General features: G+C 46.0%; 1 protein-coding gene across 1 annotated transcript in view; it reads right to left on the reverse strand.

The window, feature by feature from the left end:
- Window positions 1-27,665, reverse strand: part of tab1 (TGF-beta activated kinase 1/MAP3K7 binding protein 1) — a 57,345-nt gene that overhangs the window by 26,730 nt on the left and 2,950 nt on the right. Inside the window, exons 3-9 of the mRNA XM_073033874.1 lie at window positions 22,076-22,226; window positions 18,975-19,061; window positions 13,965-14,103; window positions 13,357-13,473; window positions 10,679-10,790; window positions 9,040-9,184; window positions 8,025-8,247 (exon numbers count right to left, since the gene is read on the reverse strand). Of these exons, the coding sequence (XP_072889975.1) occupies window positions 8,025-8,247; window positions 9,040-9,184; window positions 10,679-10,790; window positions 13,357-13,473; window positions 13,965-14,103; window positions 18,975-19,061; window positions 22,076-22,226 (974 nt within the window). The remainder of the gene's footprint in view (window positions 1-8,024; window positions 8,248-9,039; window positions 9,185-10,678; window positions 10,791-13,356; window positions 13,474-13,964; window positions 14,104-18,974; window positions 19,062-22,075; window positions 22,227-27,665) is intronic.

The following is a 27,665-nucleotide window of genomic DNA, read 5'->3' on the forward strand; positions in this document are numbered from 1 at the left end:
ACTATATATACTACAATCAACAGAGGTTCATCAACTACACCGATGATGCACTGGAGGCCTTAGGGCAACAGCTAGACGCAACTAGCAGGGTGGTGTGGCAAAACAGACAGGTAACCGATTGGCTTTTGGCAGAAAAAGGGGGTGTGTGTGTAATGTTTGGAGAACAATGCTGCACTTTCATACCGAACAATACTAGCCCAGAAGGGTCTTTCACCAGAGCAATGAATAAGTTAAAGAATCTGCGGACGGAGGTCAAACAGAATGCAGGGTTCGGACATCAGTTATTTGATTGGTTAGAAAGTAGACTCGGAGGATGGGGAGCATGGCTGACTAAAGTAGCAATAACTGTCAGTATTGTATTGTTGAGCTGTGTGCTTGTGCTGTGCTGTTTTCTTCCTTGTCTCAAATCTCTTGTAGTGCGTGCTGCAACCAAACAATTTCCAATGCTCGTGGCAATTACTGAAGCAAGCTTAGTGGAGAAAGAAACACCGAAAATGTATCGTTACAGCCTACAACACCTGCAGGATGAACAAGAGCAAAACCACAGTGTGGGAGTAGATTGTAAGGGCTGATGAGTCTTTTTCCCTGTCTCAGATACAGAGGGACAGGTTTCTGGCTCAGCGGCCCAGGGTAACAGGGAGAGAATACTTTGAGGTCTTGGCGCAGAAAATTATAGTTTAACCCGAGATTTGGGAATAAGTGCTTGAGTTTATTGGGGTTTTTTGCGTGGACTCTTGGTCTTCTTTCTCTGTGTGAGACCCTCTGGGTCTCAAAGGGGGGATATATTGGAGTATAAAAGTATAAATTTACCAAAACTATGAAGTCAGTTTTGAAACTTGCTATTTGCTATGCATGTATCCTAAAAATGTAGAAGACAACGGTGTGTTAATGAGAGGTAGCTAAGAGATATAGATTAGAACCTAATTAAGTCACATAATCCTAGGACTATTATTTGCTATGCCTGTACCCGATTTAGTGGGAGACTGAAATCCTAAAAATGTAGAAGACAATGGTATGTTAATGACAGGTAGCTAAGAGATGTAGATTAGAACATGATTAAGTCAATGGGTAGAAACAACAGGGACATGATGTACGTGTGGTACGTGTAATACGCAACTATAGATCGATTACATATGCTAATGCAACTGGACCAGGAGATTGCTATAAAAAATATGTCCAAAGGATCGGTGGGCAATCAGCAACTAGCTCAATGACTGTCTCAGCTTTGATTTGCAAATTAAAGTTTAACCCTTCTTGAAGAATCTTCTGCGTCTCTTGGTCATTTGTGGGGCACGAGAAACCACGACAAAATGGCCCAGTAAAACCCTCCCAATCATTGAGCACGTCTACATGAAACAGTCGCAGGAAAGCAGCATCCATCATCAGGGACCCCCACCAGCCGGGTCATGCTCTCTTCTCATTGCTGCCATCAGGAAGAAGGTACAGGAGACTCAGAAATCACACCATCAGGTTGAGAAACAGTTACAGCCCCTCAACCAGCAGGCTCTTGAACCAAAGGGAATAACTCCTGAAAAGGCACTCTGATTGAATGCCCTAGTTGGGGCAGTCTTTCATTTACTCTAGAATAATAACCATACACAGACTTGTTAAGTATGCCCACAAAAAAATGAATCTCAGGGTTGTATATGGTGGCACAGTTTCAAACAAGAGAAAATCTGCAGAGGCTGGGAATCCAAGCCACACAAACACAATGCCGGAGGAACTCAGCAGGCCAGGCAGCATCTATGGAAAAGAGTCCAGTCGACGTTTTGGGCTGAGACCCTTCGGTAGGACTTGATCTACATTGATCCTGTTTACAGTTACTGTTCTATGTATTTGCCAAGTACGCCCACAGGAAGAAGAACCGCAGGGCTGCATGTGGTGACATGTGTACTCTGACAATAAATGTTACAATAGACAATAGGTGCAGAAGTAGACCATTCGGCCCTTCGAGCCTGCACCGCCATTTTGAGATCATGGCTGATCAACTACTACCAATACCCGGTTCCTGCCTTTGAACTTTGAGAGAATGCAAAATGTTGATGTTCTAAGGGAGCTGGGAGTCCTTGTACACCTCTCACAGAATGACAACAAGAAGCAATCAGTGAAGAAAAATAATATGCTAGCTTTTATTGCTAGAGGGCAATAAAAGATAGATATGCTTGATATGGAAGCAATGCAGTGAAGGTTTGCTAGACATCTGCTAGGACAGATCTGAGTAGGTTAGGTTTCTCTTCTCTAGCTTAGAATGTAATTGAAACTTACAAAATTCTGACAGGGCTTGATAGCTGGATACAGAGAAGGTTCTTTCTCCAAGTTGGGGAGTCCAGAACTAGGACTCTCAATCTTAGAATAGCAGGTGGCTGTTTAGAACAGAGACATGGAGAGAACAGTGAATCCTTGCAATTCTCTACCCTGGTTGGAGGTTAAGGCTCAGTCACTAAAACGTTCAAAACAGGGATAGTTTTATTTCCGGACATTAAAAGAATCGAGGTATGTGCTAAGGGTGCAGCAAAAATGGTGCACAGGTCGGTCACGAACTGTGATCTTGATGAAAGGCAGTACGGGTTCAGAGCCAGAAGGCTCACTCATGCTTCTGTCCTTTGTTATGATACCAGCCCCCTCCTTCCTGAGAATCGCAAGATCGCTATTAATTCGGGTCTTGGACCCAGGAAATGAGAGACAATGCAACGGATCTGACCATTGTTCTTAGAGACATCTGTGTGAATTGCGACTCTATACTACGTGCCAGCTATCAGGGACATGGACACCATCGGGCAATGTGGGGTGGGGATTGTATCACTCTACCTTGATTGACATCTACAACTCGGCAAGTCTAGATAAAAAGGGGACTGCAGGAGGCAGTACCCCAGCGCACGCCAGAAGGAGACCATCGCTCATCGCTCCTGTGAGGACGGGAAGCTGTTCGGGAGCCACGTGTGATTCGGTTCCCCTAGCTTGGGGAACGAGTGGCTGATAACCCTGAAAAGGACTTCGAACTGACAACGGGGAACCCACATTCCCGATTCAACGAGTTGCGTCCAAAAGGCTGGCAAGTTTATTTTCTCTCTCCAACACGTGAGACCCAGCGGTCCCCGAAAGGCTAAAAGCCTGCATGAACTCCAGAGACTTTGATATTTCCATCGGACAATAGTTTTACCCCTAGACAAACGATAGAGCTACTTCTTATTGTTGATTATTACTATACCCGCGCTTTAGATTGAGTAATGACGACGTATGTTATCTGAATGTTTGTATTAACCTTACTTTTGTGCCCCTTTATAAATAAAAACATTTAAAAATAGTACCATCAGATTTCAGCGGACCTCTCTATCTTTGCTGGTAAGTGACCCAGTTATGGGGTTCATAACACCCTTGTACTCCATTTTCTTTCCACCGTTCAACTCCCCCCACCTTCTTTAAAATCTTTTCCGCTGAAGGGTGCATGCAGGTTCAGTGTTCCGTTTCCCTACTGTGCCAGTTTACATACTTTTGCCAGTCATCATTATTGGCCTGAAGTCCACGGTCCCAATTCCCACTTTATCTGCAGCCTTTTGCAATACTGAAAACAAGTTCAATACCAAAACAGTGAAAAGCAACGGAATGCTTGTGGAGTACGTTCCTGGAGACCAACCTCCAAACAGATCCCAGGACCCGCCAGCCAGCTCTCAATCCAACTGATTCCATTACTGATATTACCAGAGACAGCAATCTTGGGTGGCAGCCGGCCAAATGCTCTTTGGGAGACAAGCTACGCCCTTTTCATCTTGTCTGCAACAGGCCCTCCTCTACCTGAGATATCAGCTGCACTACTAATGGCTTCCTAATCATTGTAATTAAACTAATCGACCCATATTTCATTGAGTCCTTCATGTCACCTTCCATTTCAAAGGACTGCATTATCCTCCTCTGGTGTACTGGATCCATTCCAGAATGCATTCAGCTATTAAGAGCATGGGCTGGAAGTTTGCACAACCTCATGTCCTACCTTCCAGACGTCACCCTGATGCATTTTCAGGCTCTTAATTCATCCTCAGACAATGTGCTCTATGGCATTAACATTATCAGCTTTATCACCGAACTCTAGCCATTAAGCATAATCTTCAAGAATGATTAACCACAACTCCAATAATAAAAGAAAAGCAAATGACCCAACTCCTTCGGGATATGTCAGCATTACGTGCCTGCTAATACAATGTGAGGCTTTGGACCTTCTCTGGGCTGTACCAGAATCAGATCTGAGGACTCAGGCTGCGTCCACACGACGCCGGATAAATCCGTAACCCAAGCTTTTTCTCTTTGTTTTTACCCTCCATCCACACTAAAACGGCGTTTTCGTCTCCTGAAACTGGAGCTTTTCAAAAACGCTTTCCAAGGTGGATATTTTTTGAAAACGCTGCTCGGGCAGATCAGTGTGGACGGGGTAACCGGAGACTTCTGAAAACGCTATCAGACGGCAGCGCGCTATTTCATTGTTTTCTTGAACGCAACCTAACAATTTCAGAACAGACGGCAAAGAGAATGAAGCCAGAAGAGTTAGAAATGTATTCACCAAATACTTTGACCCATAACTTACTGAATAAATAAGTATACTGTACTCACTTTGCCCTGTTTTCTGTCCTTGCTCGTATGAAGGTGGTTTACCTATTTATGCAAGTACTTCTCTGACAATAGATGTGTAACAGCCTAATGTAACATTGTATGGAAATACAGGATAACACTGATGCAGACATGTTTTATATATTTAACAAGGTGCTTTATTAATGCAACAGAGTTAGTCAGTTTTTCAACGTTCATCGTCAGCCGGGTCAACCTGTCTGTGAACTCCCTGTTGGTTGCCGGTGTACGCCCCAGTATTTGTTTTTTTTTCAGTTTTAATTTCTCCTGCACGAGAGCCAACAGCTGTCCGTCGTTACAGCTGTTCTGGTCTGTAACTACACAAACGCGCACTTTTACGGTGAGATTTGACACCAAACATGTCACTTGTTTTCGGTAGATGTGCCCTGCGCATGCGCAGGAGGAGAAGATTCACCGAAATCTCCGTTTCAGTGTGGATAGAGATATTTTCAAAAATGCACAGTGTGGACACCTATCGTTTTTACGTGAAACCGGCATTTTCAAAATTATCCGGTCTAGTGTGGATGTAGCCTCAGTTTTGGTTCAGGATGTTGTTGTTCACTTCAAATGTTTGCACGTTTTGTGTTTTTTTTCTTTCCCTTGCAAATCAGGAGTTGGTATTTAATTAATTTATTTTTTAATTGGGTTCTTTCAGGTTTCTTGCTCTATGGCTACCTCTTAAGGTTGTATAATTTATGCATTCTTTGATAATAAATGTACTTGGATCTTTAATCTTGAACCATTCAGTAAGATCATTGCTTGATTAACTTCACTCCCCAACCCTCTCCCCTAAACCCTCAACTCCCTCATAAACACCAATGCCTCTTTATCATAGACTTGAATATGTTCAAAGATTCAACGAGTTCTTTATAAATTATTCCTAAACATCTTTTAAAGCCAGCTCTTTAATGGTTTTCCAATTCTAAAGATCACCTTTGCTTGTCACACGAACATCGAAATGGACAGGGACAGCGAAAAGCATCATTTGCATCAACGGCCAACACAGTCCAGGATTGTGCCAGGAGCAGTTCGCGAATATCACCAACACAGTGCGCCCATAACTTACCAATCCCAACCGTACGCCTTTAGAATGTGGGAGGAAACTGGAGCACAAGGAGGAAACCCACGTGGTCACAGGGATAACGTGCAAGCTCCTCACAGGCAGCGCTGGGAATTGAACCCCAGCCTCTGGTGTTGCAAAGTGTTACGCTTGCCGCTACACTACACTGCCACCTGTCCTTGGTCATTATACAAATGATAAGTCCTTGGCCTCTTCTTGTGTCACAATGAGGACACCCTCATGGTGGAGCAGCAACACCTTATATTCCACCTGGGTAGCCTCCAATCTGATGGCATGAACATTGATTTCCCCTTCTGGTAAAAAACAGTTCCTCCCCCTGCACTCCTCTTCTATTCCACACTCTAGCCTCTTAACTCTTCTCACCTGCCTATCGCTTCCACCTGAGCCCCCTCCCCCTTCCGTTTCTCCTATGGTCCACTCTCCTCTATCAGATTCCTCCCTCTCCAGCCCTTGACCTTTCCTACCCACCTGGCTTATAGACAATAGGTGCAGGAGTAGGCTATTCGGCCCCTTGAGCCAGCACCGCCATTCACTGTGATCATGGCTGATCATCCACAATCAGTGCCCTGTTCCTGCCTTCTCCCCATACCCCTTGACTCCGCTATCTTTAAGAGCTCTATCTAACTCTTTCTTGAAAGCATCCAGAGAATTGGCCTCCACTGCCTTCTGAGGCAGAGCATTCCATAGATCCACAACTCTCTGGGTGAAAAAGTTTTTCCTCAACTCCGTTCTAAATGGCCTACCCCTTATCCTTAAACTGTGGCCTCTGGTTCTGGACTTACCCAACATTGGGAACATGTTTCCTGCCTCTAGCGTGTCCAATCCCTTAATGATCTTATATGTTTCAATCAGATCCCCTCTTATCCTTCTAAATTCCAGTGTATACAAGCCCAGTCGCTCCGATCTTTCAACATTTGACAGTCCTGTCATCCCGGGAATTAACCTCGTGAACCTACGCTGCACTCACTCAATAGCAAGAGTGTCCTTCCTCAAATTTGGAGACCAAAACTGCACACAATACTCCAGGTGTGGTCTCACCAGGGCCCTGTGTAACTGCAGAAGGACCTCTTTGCTCCTATACTCAACTCCCCTTGTTATGAAGGCCAACATGCCATTAGCTTTCTTCACTATCACCTATCACCTTCCAGCAAGCCTCCTTCCCCTCCCCTCCACCTTTATATACTGGCATCTGTCCCCTTCCTTTCCAGTCCTGATGAAGGGTCCTGGCCCAAAACATCCCTGAAGACGGCAGTTTGTCATCAAAATGTTGGTTAAAATTGATATCTGTACACAGCTGGAAGCCAGAGAAAAGTTTATGCATTTCCATAGATGCTGCCTGACCTGCTGAGTTCCTCCAGCATTTTGTGTGCGTTACTAAAGCTTTCTCCATTTCTTCCACATTTGTCTACAATCTTCCTCATTATCTTTCTAGGCAGCTCCCTGTTATTCTGCTTATTAATCAGTTGCCTTTAGTTTACAGAAACACACACAAAATGCTGGAGGAACTCAGCAGGTCAGGCAGCATCTATGGAAATGAACAAACAGTCAAAGTTTCGGGCCGAGACCCTTCACGGTTTTGTGTTGTATTTGGCAGTTATACTGGATTTCAATAGACATAGAAATACAACATGCATAACATGCCAGGTCAGGTACTCTGTGTTCCCGGCCCTTGTCTTACATGCTACCAGCGTGGAGAATTAATCTCCACTAACACTGCGCCATGTCTCCTGTTGCTCGATTAGGGGCGAAGAGCATGTGGCATGGGAAAACTCACTGAGGCAGCAGATTATAGACTGTGCGGCAGAAATGTACTCAAGGGACCCCCCCGGCAAAGACAAATTAGGCTCTGTTCTAATGGCTTCCACAGCTGAGCAGTCACTAGTGACAGTTGTTCAGAGGAAGGGTATAATGCCCTTGAAATGCAAACAGGTGCTTTCGTTTTGAGATGCCACCCTTCCTTCAGAACTTGGGTGGTTAGTGAGCATCTTCTGCAACAGTTAACCCTTTGGTTTCTGTGCTGGGTGATGTAATGTATTATGTGAGTATGATGTCAGAACACGTTCTGACCTACGAATACTCACATAATATATTACAGGTGAGGCCATGCAACCAACAGTGTAAGAATCAGGCAAAGTTTGGCAACACACATCATCGAAGCTGCTCTACAACCCTCAGCGCCAGTCCTTCAACTTTAGCTGATGTCTAAAGCATTAGAGCTAAACCACAAGCACTAAGAACCCAGGTGGGCCAAATGCCAGGAGTTGGCTCAGTGATCGGCTGCGACGATGCAGACAATACCCAAACAACACACGGTGGTCTCATTTACCTTGGGTCGGGCTTGTGGACGTTTGGCTCATCTCCCCCAGAGGGTAGTTGAAGTTTCGAATGAGGAGGGTCATGTCCTCGTGTCTGTCACAAAACTTGGACCTTTCGCCTCCACTGATGAAGGTGTCGCGATGTATCCTTCGAACGCGGTCAACCACTGCCTGGGCCACAGCATCCAGCCTCGCCTGCAGTGCAAACTCGGTTGCCACCATGGCAGCGATTTCCTGCAAGGGGAGGTGAGGGGGGTCAGGCAGTGACAAACAGAACCCACGCTCTCCCCTGGAGTCTGAACAGGCTGTGGCAACGCTCGGGGATACGGTCCACACAGCAGCTGCTAAGCTCATACCTCAGTTCAGAGCACACTCCAGCTGTTCTCCCTCAACACTGTACCATCCCAGAGCACACTTTTCTGAACAGGTACCAAACCCCAACACTGGATCCCTCACACAGCACACTTACTGAACCAAACACATCCTGGTCACACACAAAAAATACACAGCAGCCACTCTAGAGTGTCCCTTACTGGACACGTACTCAGCTGCAACATTCGAACTTTCACACTGCACCAAACACACACCCACCCATTCTATTTGTTCCTTTCCACACCTTGTAGCGCATTGTGGGGCAACCTTACCGTTTCTTTTAGCACTTTTCTCTGCTATTTTTCGAGGCCAAGTTGCTAGCTTGAAGCTCAACCCAATACAGATGGAAACCATGCACGGAGCCCCCGCCTCCACAAAGTGCACACACGCCAGAGCAGACCGATCCGCGGCACACAACCAGACCCATAGCACATACCAACCTGAACCCCAAACACAACCCAACCCAACGGCACTCGTTGGAGAGATGCTGGGCCCAGCCCGCACACCTCAGGTCAAAGGCACCCATCGTGTCCCAGCCAGCAGCGCCCATGACTTCCACTCAAACTCCTCAGACTCAGGGCTCGGACTACCTCAGCACCTCAGTGCCCAGTGCAGCTGATGCACACGGCGCTCCGAGAGAGAGCAACGCCTCACCTGATTGGCCTGTCCAGGACCGTGAGCTGCCTCCAGGGCTTTGTACAGTCCGTCGGTCATCAGCACCAAAAAGCCCATCACCCCATCCAGTGACTGCCCACCGTGGATTTCCGGCTCCGCGATCACTGGCTTCGTCTTGGCAGGACTAACCAAGGTGAAAAATCCGATTATTGTCAAGGTATATCATCAATGCTAGCATGAGGCAAATGCAAGCAGACAGCTGGGTCAGTGCTCTGGTCAGCACAGGCCAGTGCCACTGACAAAGTTTCAAAGGTCCAAACGCTCACTTATTATCAAATTATACAACACTGAAATTTTTCTTCCCTGAGTAGCCATGTAACCAAGAAAGAAAGGCAGTGCGATCATCAATCCCCAAATGCCCCCTCCCCATACAAAAAAACAGAAATGGAACAGGCACGTTAACCCCCAAATCCCTCCTCCCCACAGAAAAAAAGACATGAGCAGACAGATCGACAGCAGAGGTCACGGCCGGGTCAGTGCCTGGACACCAGGGGTCATGGTTGGGTCAGAGTTAGAGAGGTACAGCAGAGAACCAGGCCCTTTGGCCCACTAAGTCTGTGCTGGCCATCAACCACCCACTTACATCGTGCTTAAAACTCACTTTTATTCTCCCCTTAGATGTTGCCACTCTTACTCGGGGCTAAACTAAATCACATGTAACTGAGAGCAGTACTGGTGTACAGAGAGGACGTGTTGGCAGACGGGAAACAAAGAATAAATGTGCCCTGTAGGGTAATGTAATTGGTGGAAATGTACATAATTTACAACCACTGACATTGAGTTGGGGTTTCACTTTAAGAGGCTGGTCTGACTTGTGACGTAATTAAGTGAAGTTCAGGTATCAGTTTTTGAATTACAATAAATGAGTTTTTTCTTAAACATAGAACACCTCGCGTCATTTTATTTGCAAATCCTACACCCTTTTCCTGAGTGGCAAGCTGTGACCAGTGGGTACTATTCACACAGATATACAGGCAACCCAAGCTTTACGTCTGTTCAGGCATCAGAAATTCACCCCAACAGAATTCGAAGGGACAGTCCCAAAAATCTGAGGTACGGAACCAAATTCACTTTAATTGAATCGACATGGGTGGGGATAAGTGAATGAATTACTTAAAGATTATTTTCTATTGGAATTGGTTTATTATTGTCACATGTACCAAGATACAGTGAAAAGCTTCTCTTGCATAATCTTCATCCAAATCAATCCATTAAACAAATCATTCTAACTTCTTTGCTTGATGCATGCAAATATTGCGGCTATATATTCTGGATAATCGAGGTCCTAGGAACACAATCCTGTCTGTACGTGTGTATTTATTAATGCTTTATGCACAACACAAAGTGGGAAGGGTTTGTGACCCGTGAGGATGACACACACAGGGCTGCAGTGCGATTCACACAGGTTGCTTGTGTGAACAAGTTCATCGCTACTATATTACAATGTGCAGAGGGCAGAGCTTATCCACTGTGGTGGCAATAACAGGAATGCAGATAGTAACGTGAACGGTAAACGATTAGGGAAAGTGGGGGGATGTGCAGCAAGTCTGGGATATCCTTGCGTATGCATGCAGGTGCAAAGGGACATCAAGCAGCTGGTGGAACATGTCATCCTTACCTCAGAATTTCCACATCACTGTAGCAGTACTTCATGCGATAATCTCCAATCCTGCGGCTGCTGTCCTGGCCTCCAATCAACCCACACTGCTTAATTTTTGCAGCATCCAGACCTAGAGACAGCATGAAAAATTAAACATTCCTTCTGAGCAGTGAGTGTCCGGCACTGGAGCAGGGGCCACACGCTGACCAGGAGGGGTTCAACACCATGGCGGGGTCCACGCGCTAATCGGGAGCACCCGGCACCAGGATGGGGGCCAGGCGCTGACCGGGAGCACCCAGCACTGGGACGAGGCCACGTGCCAACCGACAGCAGGATAAACGATCAAGCATTCATCTGCATCTGACTTGAGAAAACTGACCCGTCTTAAATATTGATGTATAATGGAAGACAAATTTGCATTTAAAAACAATTAACATTTAAAGGCTTTTTTCCCCTGCTTGCAGACGCTTGTGAATTAATGGGTATCTGATGTAAGTTGTTCATTCGAAGCTTTATGTTTTAGCAAGTCAGGGCACTGTTTTGCTGACTAAGTCTGCTAAGTACACAGGATATGAATTTCATGCCTGCTCAAGTTTTCTCATGGCAGTAGAAATGGATGTGGCTTCAACTTCGACATTTAACAGAATCAGAATCAGGTTTACTATCACCGGCATGTGACGGGAAATTTGTTAACTTAGCAGCAGCAGTTCAATGCAACACATAATATAGAAGAAAAAATAATAATAAGTTAATCTTATTCAGTATATGTATACTGAACAGACTAAAAATCCTGCAAAAAACAGGAATACTATATTTTTTTTAAAAAGTGAGGTAGTGTCCAAGGGTTCAATGTCCATTTAGGAATCGGATGGCAAAGGGGAAGAAGCTGTTCCTGAATCGCTGAGTGTGTGGCTTCAGGCTTCTGTACCTCCTACCCGATGGCTGTCTCTCGGGGTCCGAGGAAGACTACATTGTGCAGGGTGGCAGTGTTTATTTTTACGAGGCTGAGTTGCGAGCTTGACATCTACCCGGCAGGGATGGAGAGCACGTTCGGAGGCGGCCTGTCACTGGATCGAACACAGGAACCTCTGTTCTCGAGCCTGGCGCTGATCTCACTGCACCACCAGCCGACCTTTGGTTGCACAATGTAACCAGTGCGTGAAAGATATTAAAGTGGAAAAGCCTTGCACAGAGGCGATCCCACTCTCTCGGCCTCAGAAGTCAGGATCCAGGGGCACGGAAAATCGTTACAGCCGGCAATTTCCTTGGCTGCATCGGATGGCCGTGTCTTCTTAAGTGCTCTGCCGCGCCCTACGCACTCCACAATGCGCTGCTGCAACGTCTTCTCAGCCGTTGAACCCCCGGGGTTTCCGCCGCCTGATCCACCGAAGCAGTCTTCGCATTCTGGGATGAGCAAATTCCTATCTCACCAAGGGTTTCAGACCCATTGGCTACCCTCACCTGGTTTAGCCAGCCTGTGAAGTCGATGACCGGGGTGTGGCCACTGTCAAACAGCTACGAGGAGACACAGGTGAGAGCTGAGTGCCAGGTGGGGACCAACAGATGACGAGCCACTCCAACGAGAGCGACAAGCCCCCCCCTCATCTAGAGGTGCTACCCCTCCTATGCACCCCATGCACTGATGGTAACAATGAGAAAAGGGGAAATACATGGATGGGAGGGGTTTGAAGGGCTCTGGTCCAGATGCAGGGCAATGAGACTCGACCGAATAACCAGCATGGACTAGATGGGCTGAAGGGCCTGTTTTGGGCTGTAGTGTCTGTGCCTCTATTCTGTACCTGGCCAAACCTGTCTTGGGATAAGATAATGGCGATAAGAACTTCATTTCTGGTACAGTAATTAGAATTGCTTCTTTAGTGTCATTCACACTAATACCTATCGTGGCCCAGTGAATCTGTGTGCATCTATTTCATTAAAGATGGTTAGGATATAAAGGCTCTACTGAGGTAACATTCCTTAACAGAAGAAATTCATTCCTTCATTAACATCTTCTGATGTACACAGAAGAGTTTAAACCTACGACAACATTTTTTAAAAAAACACAACCGCAATCAAATCTGTCCCACTCGGACCTTCCCATGTTATAACTGGAGGGTGTGATCAGTGAATTTCACCACCCCCTCCCTGCCTTCCCATATTAAGTGGCTGATGTTGTCAGATCTCCCCCTCCCCCTCACAGTTACTGAACTGTTAACGTTTACACAGCGTTCAGACAGGATCTCTCTCCGAGGGAAAGTTAGTCACACAGCTGCTAGCCGTGAAACTTCATATGGAGAAAACTAGCAGTGTAGGAAGCCTGCATACAGCCAGTCTTGTTTCCTGCAATGGCTTTGGCAAGGTTTTAATATCCTGGATTCAATAGAATGCAAAGAGAATGGACAGGTGCGTCCACTCCAATTTTTGTGAGGGTTCCAGACACTGCATATTTAGCAGAAGAATTCCACCTATCAAATTATGGCAGAAACTAAATTTAGGGATACAAAGAAGACTCGGAGTTTGGTCTGGGGAAGGTCTAACCCCTATTTCAAACCACTGCATTAATTAGAAAAATATATTCAAAATGCTGGAAGAACTCCAGCATCTGCAGATTTTCACTTGCTTCTGGCACAGATTTGAGATCTGGACATTCTCCAGATGCCACGATGGGAAACGTCTTCCGTGTCAAGGTCACTCACCAAGCTGCGACAGCCGGAAGAGCTCGTCCTCGTTGTCTGTCGTGTGATCAACGCTGACTTGAGTCACCTGGAGTTGCCCGTCTGCAGTGGATTTGCACAGCAGGGCTCGGCTAGTGCCTGCCAACAGGAACAGGAGCCCAGTTAAAATGCTGAACCCCACTTTGCTTACGGCTGGACCTGAGTCAGTTTGGCATGTGGGCGGAGAAGAGGTTAGAGGAAAGAAGAGCAGTTAGGAAGGAACAAGCTCAATGGAGAGGGGCAGGGCAGAAGTCATCAATAGGGGTGCATTGGTGTTTGAGGAAGGCAGGGGAGAATGGCTTAGTGAACATAATGCAGCCTCAACAAATGCCAGTTGTACTCAAAGCCAAAACTATACTCGAACCTCAACACAGGTTCATCTAGAGATGCCAAATAAGCCTGGCTCAAACCCCATTTTAGTCAAGACCACATTTGCAGGCTAACGAAGACAACGCTTGTAAGCTGCCTTATGCTTACTCCAGGAAAGCGAGATTGTGTTTAAAACTAAAATAAACCGATGTGATGTTGGACCAACAGGCAGAGACATCTGAGGGCCTGTACAACAACCATTCTACAGCACAGCTAAGTACCTATGTTGGCGATGTAGAGCTTGTTGTTGAGAATAAGTGCAACAATGGCAGTCGTTCCTCCGGAAATCTCCTGCTCGATTTTATTGAGCTTTTCCAGGAGCTTCTGGTACTGCTGTGGAAGCTGGGAGTGAGGAATACCCTGCGAGACAAGGACAAAACACAGATTAGAAGGGGCAATGTCGTGGGAGTGAGGCAACAGGGAGAGGATTGAGTTGGAGATTCGCGACACCCAGGGTGAAGGGGAGTCGATGGTAGCAGAGCAGGTTTGACCAGCTGCAGGAATCCTTATCCCCTTATCAGAGGCAAATAAAACTGGAGAACACGGATGCGGGGGAAGAGATTTAGAGAGAATCAGAGGGGGAACTGTGTACCAGCCAAGGCATGGTGTGTACCTGGATTATTGCCAGGGAGAGCCACTGACCACATTCAAGTGTCTAAACGAGCACTTGTATCACCAAGGCACAGCACAGAAGGGGTCAATGTGGATGGATGGTCATTGATAGAAGTAGATGTGCTTCTACAATCACTAACAGAGACTGGTTAAACCTAATGGGCCTGTTGTCAAAATGTCGCCAGAAGTGCTAACAATTTTATTAGAACTATTTTATTAAATGGACAAGGGACAGCCAGCAGATTTAGTGTACCTGGACTTTCAGAAAGCCTTTGATAAGGTCCCACATAGGAGATTAGTGGACAAAATTAGAGCACATGGTATTGGGGGTAGGGTACTGACATGGATAGAAAATTGGTTGCTAGACAGGAAACAAAGAGTAGGGATTAACGGGTCCCTTTCAGAATGGCAGGCAGTGACTAGTGGGGTACCACAAGGCTCTGTGCTGGGACTGCAGCTATTTACAGTATACATTAATGATTTAGATGAAGGGATTAAAAGTAACATTAGCAAAATTGCAGATGACACAAAGCTGAGTGGCAGTGTGAAATGTGAGGAGGATGTTATGAGAATGCAGGGTGACTTGGACAGGTTGGGTGAGTGGGCAGATGCATGGCAGATGCAGTTTAATGTGGATAAATTTGAGGTTATTCATTTTGGTGGCAAGAACAGGAAGGCAGATTACTATCTGAATGGTGTCAAGTTAGGAAAAGGGGAAGTACAACGAGATTGAGGTGTGCTTGTACATCAGTCACTGAAAGTAAGCATGCAGGTATAGCAGGCAGTGAATGGCCTGCTAATGGCATGTTGGCCTTCATAACAAGGGGAGTTGAGTGTAGGAGCAAAGAGGTCCTTCTGCAGTTGTACAGGGCCCTGGTGAGACCACACCTGGAGTATTGTGTGCAGTTTTGATCTCCAAATTTGAGGAAGGACATTCTTGTTATTGAGGGAGTGCAGTGTAGGTTCACGAGGTTGATTCCCGGGATGGCGGGACTGTCATATGTTGAAAGATCGGAGCGACTGGGCTTGTATACACTGGACTTTAGAAGGATGAGAGGGGATCTGATTGAAACATATAAGATTATTAAGGGATTGGACATGCTAGAGGCAGGAAACATGTTCCCGATGTGGGGCGAGTCCAGAACCAGAGGCCACAGTTTAAGAATAAGGGGTAGGCCATTTAGAACGGAGTTGAGGAAAAACTTTTTCACCCAGAGAGTTGTGGATCTATGGAATGCTCTGCCTCAGAAGACAGTGGAGGCCAATTCTCTGGATGCTTTCAAGAAAGAGTTAGGTAGAGCTCTTAAAGATAGCGGAGTCAAGGAACATGGGGAGAAGGCAGGAACGGGGCACTGGTTGTGGATGATCAGCCATGATCACAGTGAATGGTAGTGCTGGCTCAAAGGGCCGAATGGCCTACTCCTGTACCTATTGTCATAACTAAGCACATTAATTCTCAAGTCTCAAATATAGCATCATTATCTAGAATTATTAGTTTGGAAATGTCAGACTCTTCTGAATAAGGGAGTGACAAATAAGATCGTCCCCCCTCACCACAGCTGTCTACAACCCGGCAGCATCACACTATTGCTTTTCCTTCCTACAAGAAAGCTGAGAGGTGACAATAAAGACGTTCAGGATCACAAGAGCGTTTCACTTGCGATGAACCAAAATCTGCGGGAACAAAATACGGCAGTGGCTAATAAAAGCAAGATTTAAAAGAATCTCTGTTACTCTACATGTGTAAATCAGAAAGCAGCACAGCACAGGAGCAGACCATTCGGCCCACAATGTTGTGCTGAACCAGCTAAAAAGAAAATTTTAAAAAACACCCAAGCACCAATCCCTTCCACCTACACAATGTCCATATCTCTCCACCTTCCTTACATCTATGTGTCTATCCAAAAGCCTCCAATATACTTGCCTCTACCACCAGACCAGGCAGCGCATTCCAGACATCCACGACTGAGTAAAAAACTTACCTCACATCCTCCCTGAGCTTACCTCCTCTCATCTTCACTGCACACCCTCTGGTTTGAGATAATTCAAGCCTGGGGAACAGAAACTCCCCATCTGCTCTACCTACGCCTCTCATAATCTTATAAAACTACCAGCTCTCTCATCTGCCTCCACCACTCCAGAGAAAAACAACTCAAGATTATCCAGCCTTTAATGCAGGACTCAAGGCGTATGGATTCTGTGCATTTAGGGATATCTACATAAATGTATGAGTGAGAAAGGGATACAAATATATTCTAAATTCATTAAAGTGACTTTGTAAGTGGTGGCTCATATGGGGCATGAATGTGGCAGGAACAAATATATTCCTTGCTAGAGATAACATTTTTTTAAACAAGATATACTTTATTCAAAAATAAAATTATATACAATAATCCATTCAATGACTTTCAATCCTTTACAACAGTTTCCATTGCTGTCTTTACATTTTCACACTTTTCGCCACCCACGTGGCACTCTGTTCTTCCATATTTACATTCAGGGGGTACACCCCCCAACCCCCTACCCCTCAACTCCCACGGGGGAAGAACCCTAGACTGTGGTCCTTCCCCACCGGGCCCTTGCGGTGGCTGCACAGAGTTTGAGTGCGTCCCTCAGCACGTACTCCTGCAGCTGATAATGTGCCAGTCGGCAGCATTCCCTCACGGACATCTCCGTGTGCTGGTAGACCATCAAGTTTCGGGCCGACCAAAGAGCGTCTTTCACCGAGTTGATGATCTGCCAGCAGCACCAGATGTTGGTCTCGGTGTGCATCCCCGGGAACAGCCCGTAGATCAGAGAGTCCTCTGTTATGCAACTGCTGGGGATGAACCTTGACACTGCCCCTTCCATCCTCCTCCACACCTTCTCCGCAAACCCACAGTGTGCAAAGAGGTGGGTCACTGACTCCTCCTCACTGCAGTCCTCCCGTGGGCAGAGGGGTGTGGAGACGACGTTCCGGGCGTACAGGAGGGATCGGACTGGGAGGGCCCCTCTCACCGCCAGCCAGGCGAGGTCTTGGTGCCTGTTGGTGAGGTCTGGCGATGAGGCATTTTGCCAGATGAACTGGACGGTCTGCTCAGGGAACCACCCCGCTGTGTCCATCTCGTCCTTCTCCTGCAGGGCCTGCAGGACCTTACGTGCTGACCACTGCCTGATGGCCCTGTGGTCAAAGGCGTTGACCTGAAAGAATTTCTCTACGAAGGACAGTTATGGCGGCAATGACCAGCTGACAGGGGTGTTGCATGGGAAAGGGGCCAGAACCATTCTTCGTAGCCAGGGCGACAGGTAGAACCTGGGCACGTAGTGGTACTTGGTGCCCACGTACCTGGGATCCACACACAACCTGATGCAGTTACACACGAAGCTGGCCATCAGGGTGAGGGCGACATTGGGAATGTTTTTGCCCCCGTTTTCCAGGGACTTGTGCATGGTGGTCCATCTGACCCGCTCCATCTTGGATCCCCAGACGAATCTGAAGGGTGATTTCCGAGCTGAAGGAGCGGGGGACTGGCCACACCTGCGCCAAGTACAGCAGCCCTGACAGCACCTCACACCTGATGACCAGGTTCTTGCCCGCTATCGATAGGGAGCACCCTCCCCACAGCCCCAGTTTCTGTTTTACCGCTCCCGCCAGTTCTTGTTGCACGCCTCGGTCCCTCCGAACCAGATGCCCAACACCTTCACGTGATCAGACCTGGCGGTGAAGGGGACGCTGGATTGGTCGGGCCGATAACCTTTTTTTAAAATGCCTGACTGTAGCTGAAGCAAAAAGACAGAAGGATAGAAGTTTGGAGGATGGGAATGTCTTGGTGGACTCACCTGGACAGTTGGTGCTAGTGCAGGAAAATAATGAAAAAATGCATGGGAAAAGTTTTGCAACAAACTCTGTCAGTTTTCTCTCTCTCTCCCTTTCAGTCACACCGATCTTTCAGCATTCCCCAGTCCGCACAAAGAAATGCTCTAAGCACACGATCAAATTAGCCTGATCCCTCCTGCCGTGAATGACTGCACTTGATTCGACACAAGTAGAACCTACACCCGAGGGCTGATACTTCTGGCAAGCAGCTCAGCCCATTTTGTTCAGTCCTTCTCCTATGAGGAAATGCATCAATAATTCCTTTCATAACCTCAGGACGTTACTTCCTGCCTTAGTGAAACACTTCCTAAACTTCTACAAGGCACACAGCAGCCTTCAGACACAGCAAGATCTCACTAACAACAAGAAGCAGATAATCTGCTTGGCAGCTATGTTGGTGGGGAAATCCCCATCTCCAGGATACCTGGGGAGTTCCACTGCACCACCTCCATCTGTGCCAAAGAACCACCCCTCCCCACCTCAACTGTCCACTTGAGAAAGCAGACAGGATCTCAGTTTTACTTCCAAAAGACAAAATCAATGAGTCTAGGTGTCTCACAGCAGCTCATAAAAAAATTATTGGATTGGATTAAGGACATGGACTTACCAGGAAGGCACCTCAATGTTAAGCACTGGAAACCTACCACATAATGTGCTGGTTCAACCAGAAACACCAACATGATGTACACGGACTTGCAGTAAGACTCACCAGTATAGAAGCTGTTAGAGAATACATGGATAAGTATTACAGCTGTGGGATTACCTCGGGAAGCTGAGACTGCAGGTTGGCCTTTTCCGCCAGAGAATCATCTATTGATTCGAAGAAGCTGCGTTCTACCACATCGAAGGCCTGTGGAGAAAAAGAGAACAAAGCCCTCAGCGTGTGCAGCCATTTGCTCACACCCTCCAGCTGATAGGAACCAAGTGAACTGTTTGTCAATGGGCTGAAAATACCACACACAAATCCAGCCCAATTCATCGACGGATGGGTTAATATCAGTAAAAGTGGCCTGCATTCCCTGGGAGCCCTCTTTGGAATTGGATATATGAGCTCTGAACAGCCAGAACTATGTTGCTGGAACAGGTCATTTATCTCACTTCATTCATCCTGGCTCTACGAAAGGGGCGGGGGGGGGTGTTATTGTGCCCCCTCCCCCCCCCCTAACCATTACAGGAAGGAGACACAGACTTTGGAGAGTACAGAGGTGGTTTACCAGGCTGCTGCCAGGATAGAGGTATGAGCTACAAGTCTGGACAAACTTGGGATGCTTTCTTTGGCGTGAAGAAAAGCTAAGAGGAGACCTGGTAGAATTAATAATAAAATTATTAAGCAGCACAGGTAGAGTACATGATCAAAATCTTTTACCCATGCTAGATTGCCCAAAACTAGAGATGCGTGGGGCACGCTTTTCTTTAAATGCACTGAGTGAGTCTGGAATGCACTGCCAGGCGTGGACGTGGAAGATGCTGCTCGACACATGGGGATGAAAGGATATGGATCAGGCAGAAGAGATTTGGTTTAATTTTGCATGGTGTTTGACACAAACAGCGTGAATTAAAGGGTTTGCTCTTGTGCTGTAACTGTTCTATATTTATGTAGAGCAGTTGTTCTTTCCCCTGCTCCTTAATAAAATGAGCCACTGCATCCATTGTCACCTCAGGATATCAATTCCGGTTTATACAAACTCACTAGGCAAATCTTTGTTGCCAGAGTGACGTCACCCTCAGTCAGTCCCTTGGTGGAAGAGGAGGAAGCGACTCAGTTCCTCAAACCTGTGCTGCCATTCAATTACATCATCAGAATCAGGTTTAATATCAATCACTGGCAAAAGCTGCGAAATTTGTTTGCAGCTGCAGTACAATGTAATACAAAATAAAATCTGTAAAAGAAATGTACAGTGATTTACGGTTAATTGGGACATTTTAGGACCAGTGCATCTTGGCTAATTTAAGTGGCTGCCCCAATTAGCCAAAGTTTCATGGACACAGACAGCATCCGCTGTCGACCTACTGTAGTAATAGGCAAGTTGCAGTGAGTGGGTCCAGGTCCTAACTGAGGCAGAAGCTGACTGTGGCCGTGGCCAACCTCTCAAAGCTCTTCAGTGAGTGCAACTGGGTGACAAACCATAGACAGAGCCCAGAAACAGAGACATGGGATGCTGTATTGATACCACCAAAGTTTCAGGAACTTCAGCAGTGTTGAAGCACACAACCACTACTGTGATTTTTGGTTAGACCTGTGAATAATCATTCTATTTCGTAATTAGGATCCAGTCTGTTACTTAATCAAATCTTTCTGGTAGTCACCATTCTGTTATCAAAATGTAGCTTTACTGGTGACCTTGTTTACAGAGAATGTAAAAGCTGTATCAAATTCAAGCATGGGCAGATCTCCTGGTTAAGATCTCCTGGCAGATCTAAGAAATTGCCCGTTATTTTGAACACCAACTCTTGTGTGGCTTTTCAGCTTGCTCCCACACCATCCGACCCATCGTCCTGTAAAATGAACTATTTCAGGAACCATACCTTCACTGTCTTTCGTGCAGGGTATTTATATAGTTAGCAAAATGGTGCGGCCCCACCAACAACACCTGACATACTTCTGGTTGCATACTGCCAAACTGTAAAAGACCCAGTTATACAAAGGCAAATAAGTAAAACTGCAGGTGCTGGAAAACAAATTAGAAATGCTAAAGAACTCCGCTGATCAAGCAGCATGTGGAAAGAGAAGCCAGCTAACTTTGCAATCAAATACACTTCCTCAGAACTGAGGCATAAAGCTACTTAGTGTAAGTAATAGAGAAGATGGGGGAGGACCAGTAATAAGGTGAGGCGGGTTGAGTGCCTTTCTCACTGTAACGTGTTGCTCATGTTATTAAGTCTGGGCAAGTAGCACACGGTCACTGATTCTCCTTTATCCACAGCACACACGACTTGTTCAAAGACCACTAAAAAACTGGTCAAATGTGATTTGTTTTCACAAAACCATGCCTGACTACCTTTGAGTTTTTCAAAGTGCTTTAAATTTTTTAGGAAGCTTCTAATCTATATTCTACAATGAATGTTAATTTTTGCTTATAATTTCTCATCTCCTTCCCTTTTTGAATACTCTTTTACAATTCTCCTACCTATTGGAAGCTTAGGAGTCTTGGGAATTTTGGACAATTAAACCCCAGTACACCAACTATCCCTGAAGGTGGTCTCGGCCCGAGGAACGCCAGCTGTTTCCTCTTTTCCACAGATGCTGCCTGATCTGCTGAGTTCCTCCAGCATTTTGTGTGTGTTGCTTTGGATTTCCAGCACCTGCAGCAAATTTTCTTGTGTTGATAGCTCTCTCTCTAGCCACATTTGCTGCCTGTCCGTCATCTTTGCTTTAAGTAATCCCTGACCCTTAGCTTTCACAGAAGTGTAACCCATAGCCAGAGATTTCCTTTGCATCTTCAACAAGGTACTTACAACCTTTCTGGGTAATGCCCAAATCAAGTTGGTTTACTCAATGTCCTATTTAGGTCTAGTACAACTACCCTGCTTGCATTTAATACCTCTACTTTAAAATAACTGATCCCACAGACTTCTCATTTTGCCCTGAAAATCTCGAGAACTTATGTGCTCACTGATCCTCTAACCTTTTAAAAATGCTGTTTTTCCCAAATGAACCATCATGTGTGTCTCAGCATTTAACTTCCTTTGCCACATGAGTGCCTATTTCATCAGTCCGAGCTCTTCAAAATCTTGTCTCCTCACTGAGCAGGATATTCCTGAGGTCCTCTGTGACAGTATCCCCGCGTAATGGGAACACAAATATCTGGCACCTTCCAGCAAGCCCCAACGCAATGAAGTACACTCAGATCTGGGGGACAATACCTGCAACAGCACCTTGCGTACGTTAGCGTCATTGTGACTCTCGGTCAACTGCCCCAGCAAGAGCTCTGCCGTCAGCCTCTGTGTCACAAACTTTGAGACTCGGCTTCCATCATATCCATTGAAGACCCCGTAAAGGAAACACTCATCTTCTCTGGAGGAGAGAGAAAGCAGACTTGAGTCAGCTGTGCTCAAGGGTCAAGCGCCCGATTGAGGTTTCCCAGTGTATCGCAAACAAAAAACTTCAAAGTACATTTATATTCAAAGTACAGTTGCAAAAAAAGTTTGTGAACTGTTTGCAGTTACCTGGCTTTCTGCATTAGCTAATCAAATGTGGTCTGATCTTCAGCTAAGTTGCAATAATAGACAAACACAATCTGCCTAAACTAATAACACAAAAACTTGTGTACTTGTCAATACTGAGTACGCCATTTAAACAATCACAGTCAAAGTTCAAAAAAGAACCTCTGGGGTAATGTCTTCTACAAAAGCTATTTGGAGTGTTGCAATCAATCAGATGAGACTGGATGTGTGGGTTGTAAAGGTGCCCTGCCCTATAAAAAGACACACAAAGTCAGGTTGCTGTCAGAGCCCGTCAAGAAAGATCTGTTTATGTGCACCATACCTCGATTAAAACAACTTTCAGAGGGCCTTAGAAAAAAAATTCTAGAGAATACATGAAGCTGTTAAAGGTTGTAAACGCTTTTCTAAAGACCTGAATGTTTATCAGTCTGCAGTAACAGAAATTGTCCACAAATGGAGGAAATTCAGTACTGTTGCTGCTCTCCCTAAGAGTGGGCGTCCTGCAAAGATCACACCCAGAGCACAACGTGAAATGCTGACGGAAGTGAAAAAGAACCCAAGGGTAACAGCAAAAGACCTGCAGAAATCTTGAACCTGCTAAAGTCTCTGTCATGTGTCCACTATAAGGATAAAACTGAACAAGAATGGCGCCCCTGAAGAAACCACTGTTCTCCAAATAAAACCATTGCTGTACGTGAAGTTTGCAAAAGACCGCCTGGTTGTTCCACAACGCTTCTGGGACAATGTTCTGCGGACAGATGAAACAAAAGTTGAACTTTTTTGTAGGTACTATGTTTGGAGGGAAAAGGGCACCCCACACCAGCACCAAAACCTCATTCCAACTGTGAATGAGTAAACAATGTGTTTAATAAAGACATGAAAAGTACAAACAATTGTTTGTATGTTAGTAGTTTAGGCAGATTGTGTTGGCCTGTTATTGTGACTTAGATGAAGATCAGACCACATTTTATGAGTAATTAATGCAGAAAACCAGGTAATTACAAAGATTTTCTATTATACAATCTTTTCACAAACTTTTTCTAGTATATGCATACTATACAGTATAAAACCTTGAGCTTAGTCTCCTTACAGGCAGCCATAAAACAAAGAAACCCAATAAAACCCATTAAAAAAAAGTTCATCGAACACCCAATCGTGCGAACAATAGAAGTAAACAAATAACATTCAGAACTGAAGTTCACAAAAGTGAGTCCACTGCACCAAAACCAGTCATAACTGCACTCGATCCAGGAGCCCTTTAGTTGCAGGACATAGTTTCTGTTCAATGCAGAGACAAGTGAATCTTGTGAAACAATGAACTGAAACACCAGCCCATCCCTCACCTCTGGGCCTACCACCCTGATATTTTCAATCTGGCCTAGCTCTAAAGTTGGTCAAACTTTGAGTCGTTGCCCACTCTCGGATGCAGCCCCTGCCACTTCGACATGGTCTCGGGCCTGGGTCCCACTGCCTCGACATGATCCATACCTGACCTTTTTAATCTGACTCAGCACTTAAACTGGCCAAGTAGCAGGTTGTCCCTCGCTCTTGGACCAGGCCCACTTTGATACACTCTCCCGCTGGTTCAATTCAGCCTGTACCTGGCCTTTCCAATCCGGCCCGGCGCTAAAATCTGTCGAACAATGGGCCGCTCTGTGATCTCGGGCTAGAGCCTCATCGCCGCAAGTAATGGCCAAACATTCGCTCTGTTCCCACTCTCGGGCCTGCTCGATTCAGCCCGTACCCGCCAAGCCACAACCATCCTGCACCTTCGAGGCGTCATTTCGCACCACAAAAATGTCAGGCTGTTCAGGTGGTACAAGAGTTCAGCACCAGAAAGGAAGCTACAGGCTATTGATTGCAGTGATAGAAACATAGAAAATAGGTGGAGTAGGCCATTTGGCCCTTCGAGCCTGCACCGCCATTCAGTATGATCATGGCTGATCATCCAACTCAGAACCCTGTACCTGCTTTCTCTCCATACCCCCTGTTCCCTTTAGCCACAAGGGCCATATCTAACTTCCTCTTAAATATAGCCAATGAACCGGCCTCAACTGTTTCCTGTGGCAGAGAATTCCACAGATTCACCACTCTCTGTGTGAAGAAGTTTTTCCTCATCTCGGTCCTAAAAGGCTTCCCCTTTATCCTTAAACTGTGACCCCTCGTTCTGGACTTCCCCAACATCGGAAACAATCTTCCTGCATCTAGCCTGTCCAATCCCTTTAGAATTTTATATGTTTCAATAAGATCCCCCCTCAATCTTCTAAATTCCAGTGAGTATAAGCCTAGTCGATCCAGTCTTTCTTCATATGAAAGTCCAGCCATCCCAGGAATCAATCTAGTGAACCTTCTTTGTACTCCCTCTATGGCAAGAATGTCTTTCCTCAGATTAGGGGACCAAAACTGCACACAATATTCTAGGTGCGGTCTCACCAAGGTCTTGTACAACTGCAGTAGAACCTCCCTGCTCCTGTAATCAAATCCTTTTGCTATGAATGCCAACATACCATTTGCCTTTTTCACTGCCTGCTGTACCTGCATGCCCACCTTCAATGACTGGTGTACAATGACATCCAGGTCTCGTAGCATCTCCCCTTTTCTTAATCGGCCACCGTTCAGATAATAATCTGTTTTCCTGTTCTTGCAACCAAAGTGGATAACCTCACATTTATCCACATTAAATTGCATCTGCCATGAATTTGCCCACTCACCTAACCTATCCAAGTCACCCTGCATCCTCTTAGCATCCTCCTCACAGCTAGCATCCTCCTCACAGCTAACACCGCCGCCCAGCTTCGTGTCATCCGCAAACTTGGGAGATGCTGCATTTAATTCACTCGTCTAAATCATTAATATATATTGTAAACAACTGGGGTCCCAGCACTGAGCCTTGCGGTACCCCACTAGTCACTGCCTGCCATTCTGAAAAGGTCCCGCTTACTCCCACTCTTTGCTTCCTGTCTGCCAACCAATTCTCTATCCACATCAATACCATATCCCCAATACCGTGTGCTTTAAGTTTGCACACTAATCTCCTGTGTGTGACCTTGTCAAAAGCCTTTTGAAAATCTAAATATACCACATCCACTGGCTCTCCCCTATCCACTCTACTAGTTACATCTTCAAAAAATTCGTCAGACATGATTTTCCTTTTACAAATCCATGCTAACTTTGTCTGGTGATTTCACCTCTTTCCAAGTGTGCTGTTATCACATCTTTGATAATCGACTCTAGCATTTTCCCCACCACCGATGTCAGACTAACTGGTCTATAATCGCTTCCAACAAGAGGTGTGATTAATGAAGTAGGTAATAGTTGAGTTTGCTACCAGCAAGTCATTGCTGTGCTTCACCAGTGCCACCTTAAACCAATCATGCTTCCTCTTACCTTCCTATACTCCACAGAAAATACACTTGACTCTCTTCATAACAGAAACACTATCTCAGGCAATATACTGGGAACTCTAGTCTGCATTCTCTCCAGTACTCTCACATCCTTCCAACGGAGTGGTGAGCAAGACTGCACACCATATTCCAGCAACACACACAAAATCCTGGTGGAACACAGCAGGCCAGGCAGCATCTATAGGGAGAAGCACTGTCGACTATTTGGGCCGAGGCCCTTCGTCAGGGTCCCAGAAACGTCGACAGTGCTTTTCCCTATAGATGCTGCCTGGCCTGCTGTGTTCCACCAGCATTTTGTGTGTGTTGCTTAAATTTCCAGCAACTGCAGGTTTCCTCATGCTTACACCATATTCCAGCTTGGGTCTTACTAATGTTTTATACACAAGAAGTATAACCTCCCAGCTACTGTACCCACTGTCCCATACGTCTTCTGAACCATGTTATCTGTCCGAGCTGCCACCTTCAAAACATTTGGACTGGCACACCAAGATCCCTCTAGGAATAGGAATAGGCATCCGTTAGTCTCGTGAGACCATGGACTTGCGCCTTGGAAGGTTTCCAGGGCAGGGTGGGCAGGGTGTATGGGAGACCGACAGTTGCCCAAGCTGCAGGCCTTCCCCTCTCCACACCACCGATGTTGTCCAAGGGAAGGGCACTAGGACCCAAGCAGCTTGGCACTGGTGTCATTGTAAGCAATGTGTTGTTAAGTGCCTTGCTCAAGGACACAACGCGCTGCCTCAGCTGAGGCTCGAACCAGTGACCTTCAGATCACTAGACCGATGCCTTATCCACTAGGCCACGCGCCAAGATCCCTCTATTCCTCAAGATATCCTGGAACCCTGCCATTGAAAGTGTATGTTCTAGCCTTGTTAATACTCCTAAAAATTCATCACCTTACATTTATCTCTCCATTTGCCACACCTGAGCCCATTTTCACATCTACATCACCCTGTAGCCTACGATTACCTGCCACACTATAAACAACTCCACCAATCTTTGTCTCATCTGCGGGATTTACTGATCTCACCTCCGACGTCCACATGTGCATTTAAAACAGCAGAGGTTCTGGCACCGTTCCCTGTGGAACACAAGTAGCATCCAATTGCAAAAACAACCCTCTACTATCACAAACATGATGCTGGAAATCCAAAGTAACACACACACAAAATGCTGGAGGAACTTGCCGATCAGGCAGCATCTATGGAAAAAAGTCAACAGTCGGAGTTTTGGGCTGAGACCCTTCATCAGTGACTTCTCATCTTCATTTCCAGTTTTGATAAAGGGTCTCGGCCTGAAACGTCGATTGTTTACTCTTTTCCATAGATGCTGCCTGGCCTGTTGGGCTCCTCCAGCATTTTAGGTGTGTTCCTCTACTATCACCATCCACCTCCTATTACCAAGTCAGCTTACCAACTTGCCCTGGATCCTATGGGCCCTAACCTGGTGGAACATCTTCCCATGTGGGACCTTCTTGAACGCCTTTTCTGAGGTCCACTGCACTGCCCTTGCCAATGCACATTGCTGTTTCTTCAAAGATTTCATTCAGGTTGGTCGGACAAGTCCTACCCTAGATAACGCCATACTGGTGTCTTTCCACATGATATTAACACTATCTGGCCAAAATTTTCCAATAATGTCCTCAGTGCTGATGTCAAGCCCATAGATCTGTTAACAGGCTTTTAGAACATAGAACACAGAAATCTACAGCACATTACAGGCCCTTCAGCCCACAATGTTGTGCCAACCATGTAACCTACTCTAGAAACTGCCTAGAGTTTCCCTGACGCATAGCCCTCTATTCTTCTAAGCTCTATGTATCCATCTAAGAGTCTCAAAAAAGACCCTATTGGATCCGCTTCCACCACCGTTGCCGGCAGTACATTCCA

Source organism: Hemitrygon akajei, chromosome 31, assembly GCF_048418815.1.
Source record: "Hemitrygon akajei chromosome 31, sHemAka1.3, whole genome shotgun sequence".
NCBI classification, from domain to species: Eukaryota; Metazoa; Chordata; class Chondrichthyes; order Myliobatiformes; family Dasyatidae; genus Hemitrygon; species Hemitrygon akajei.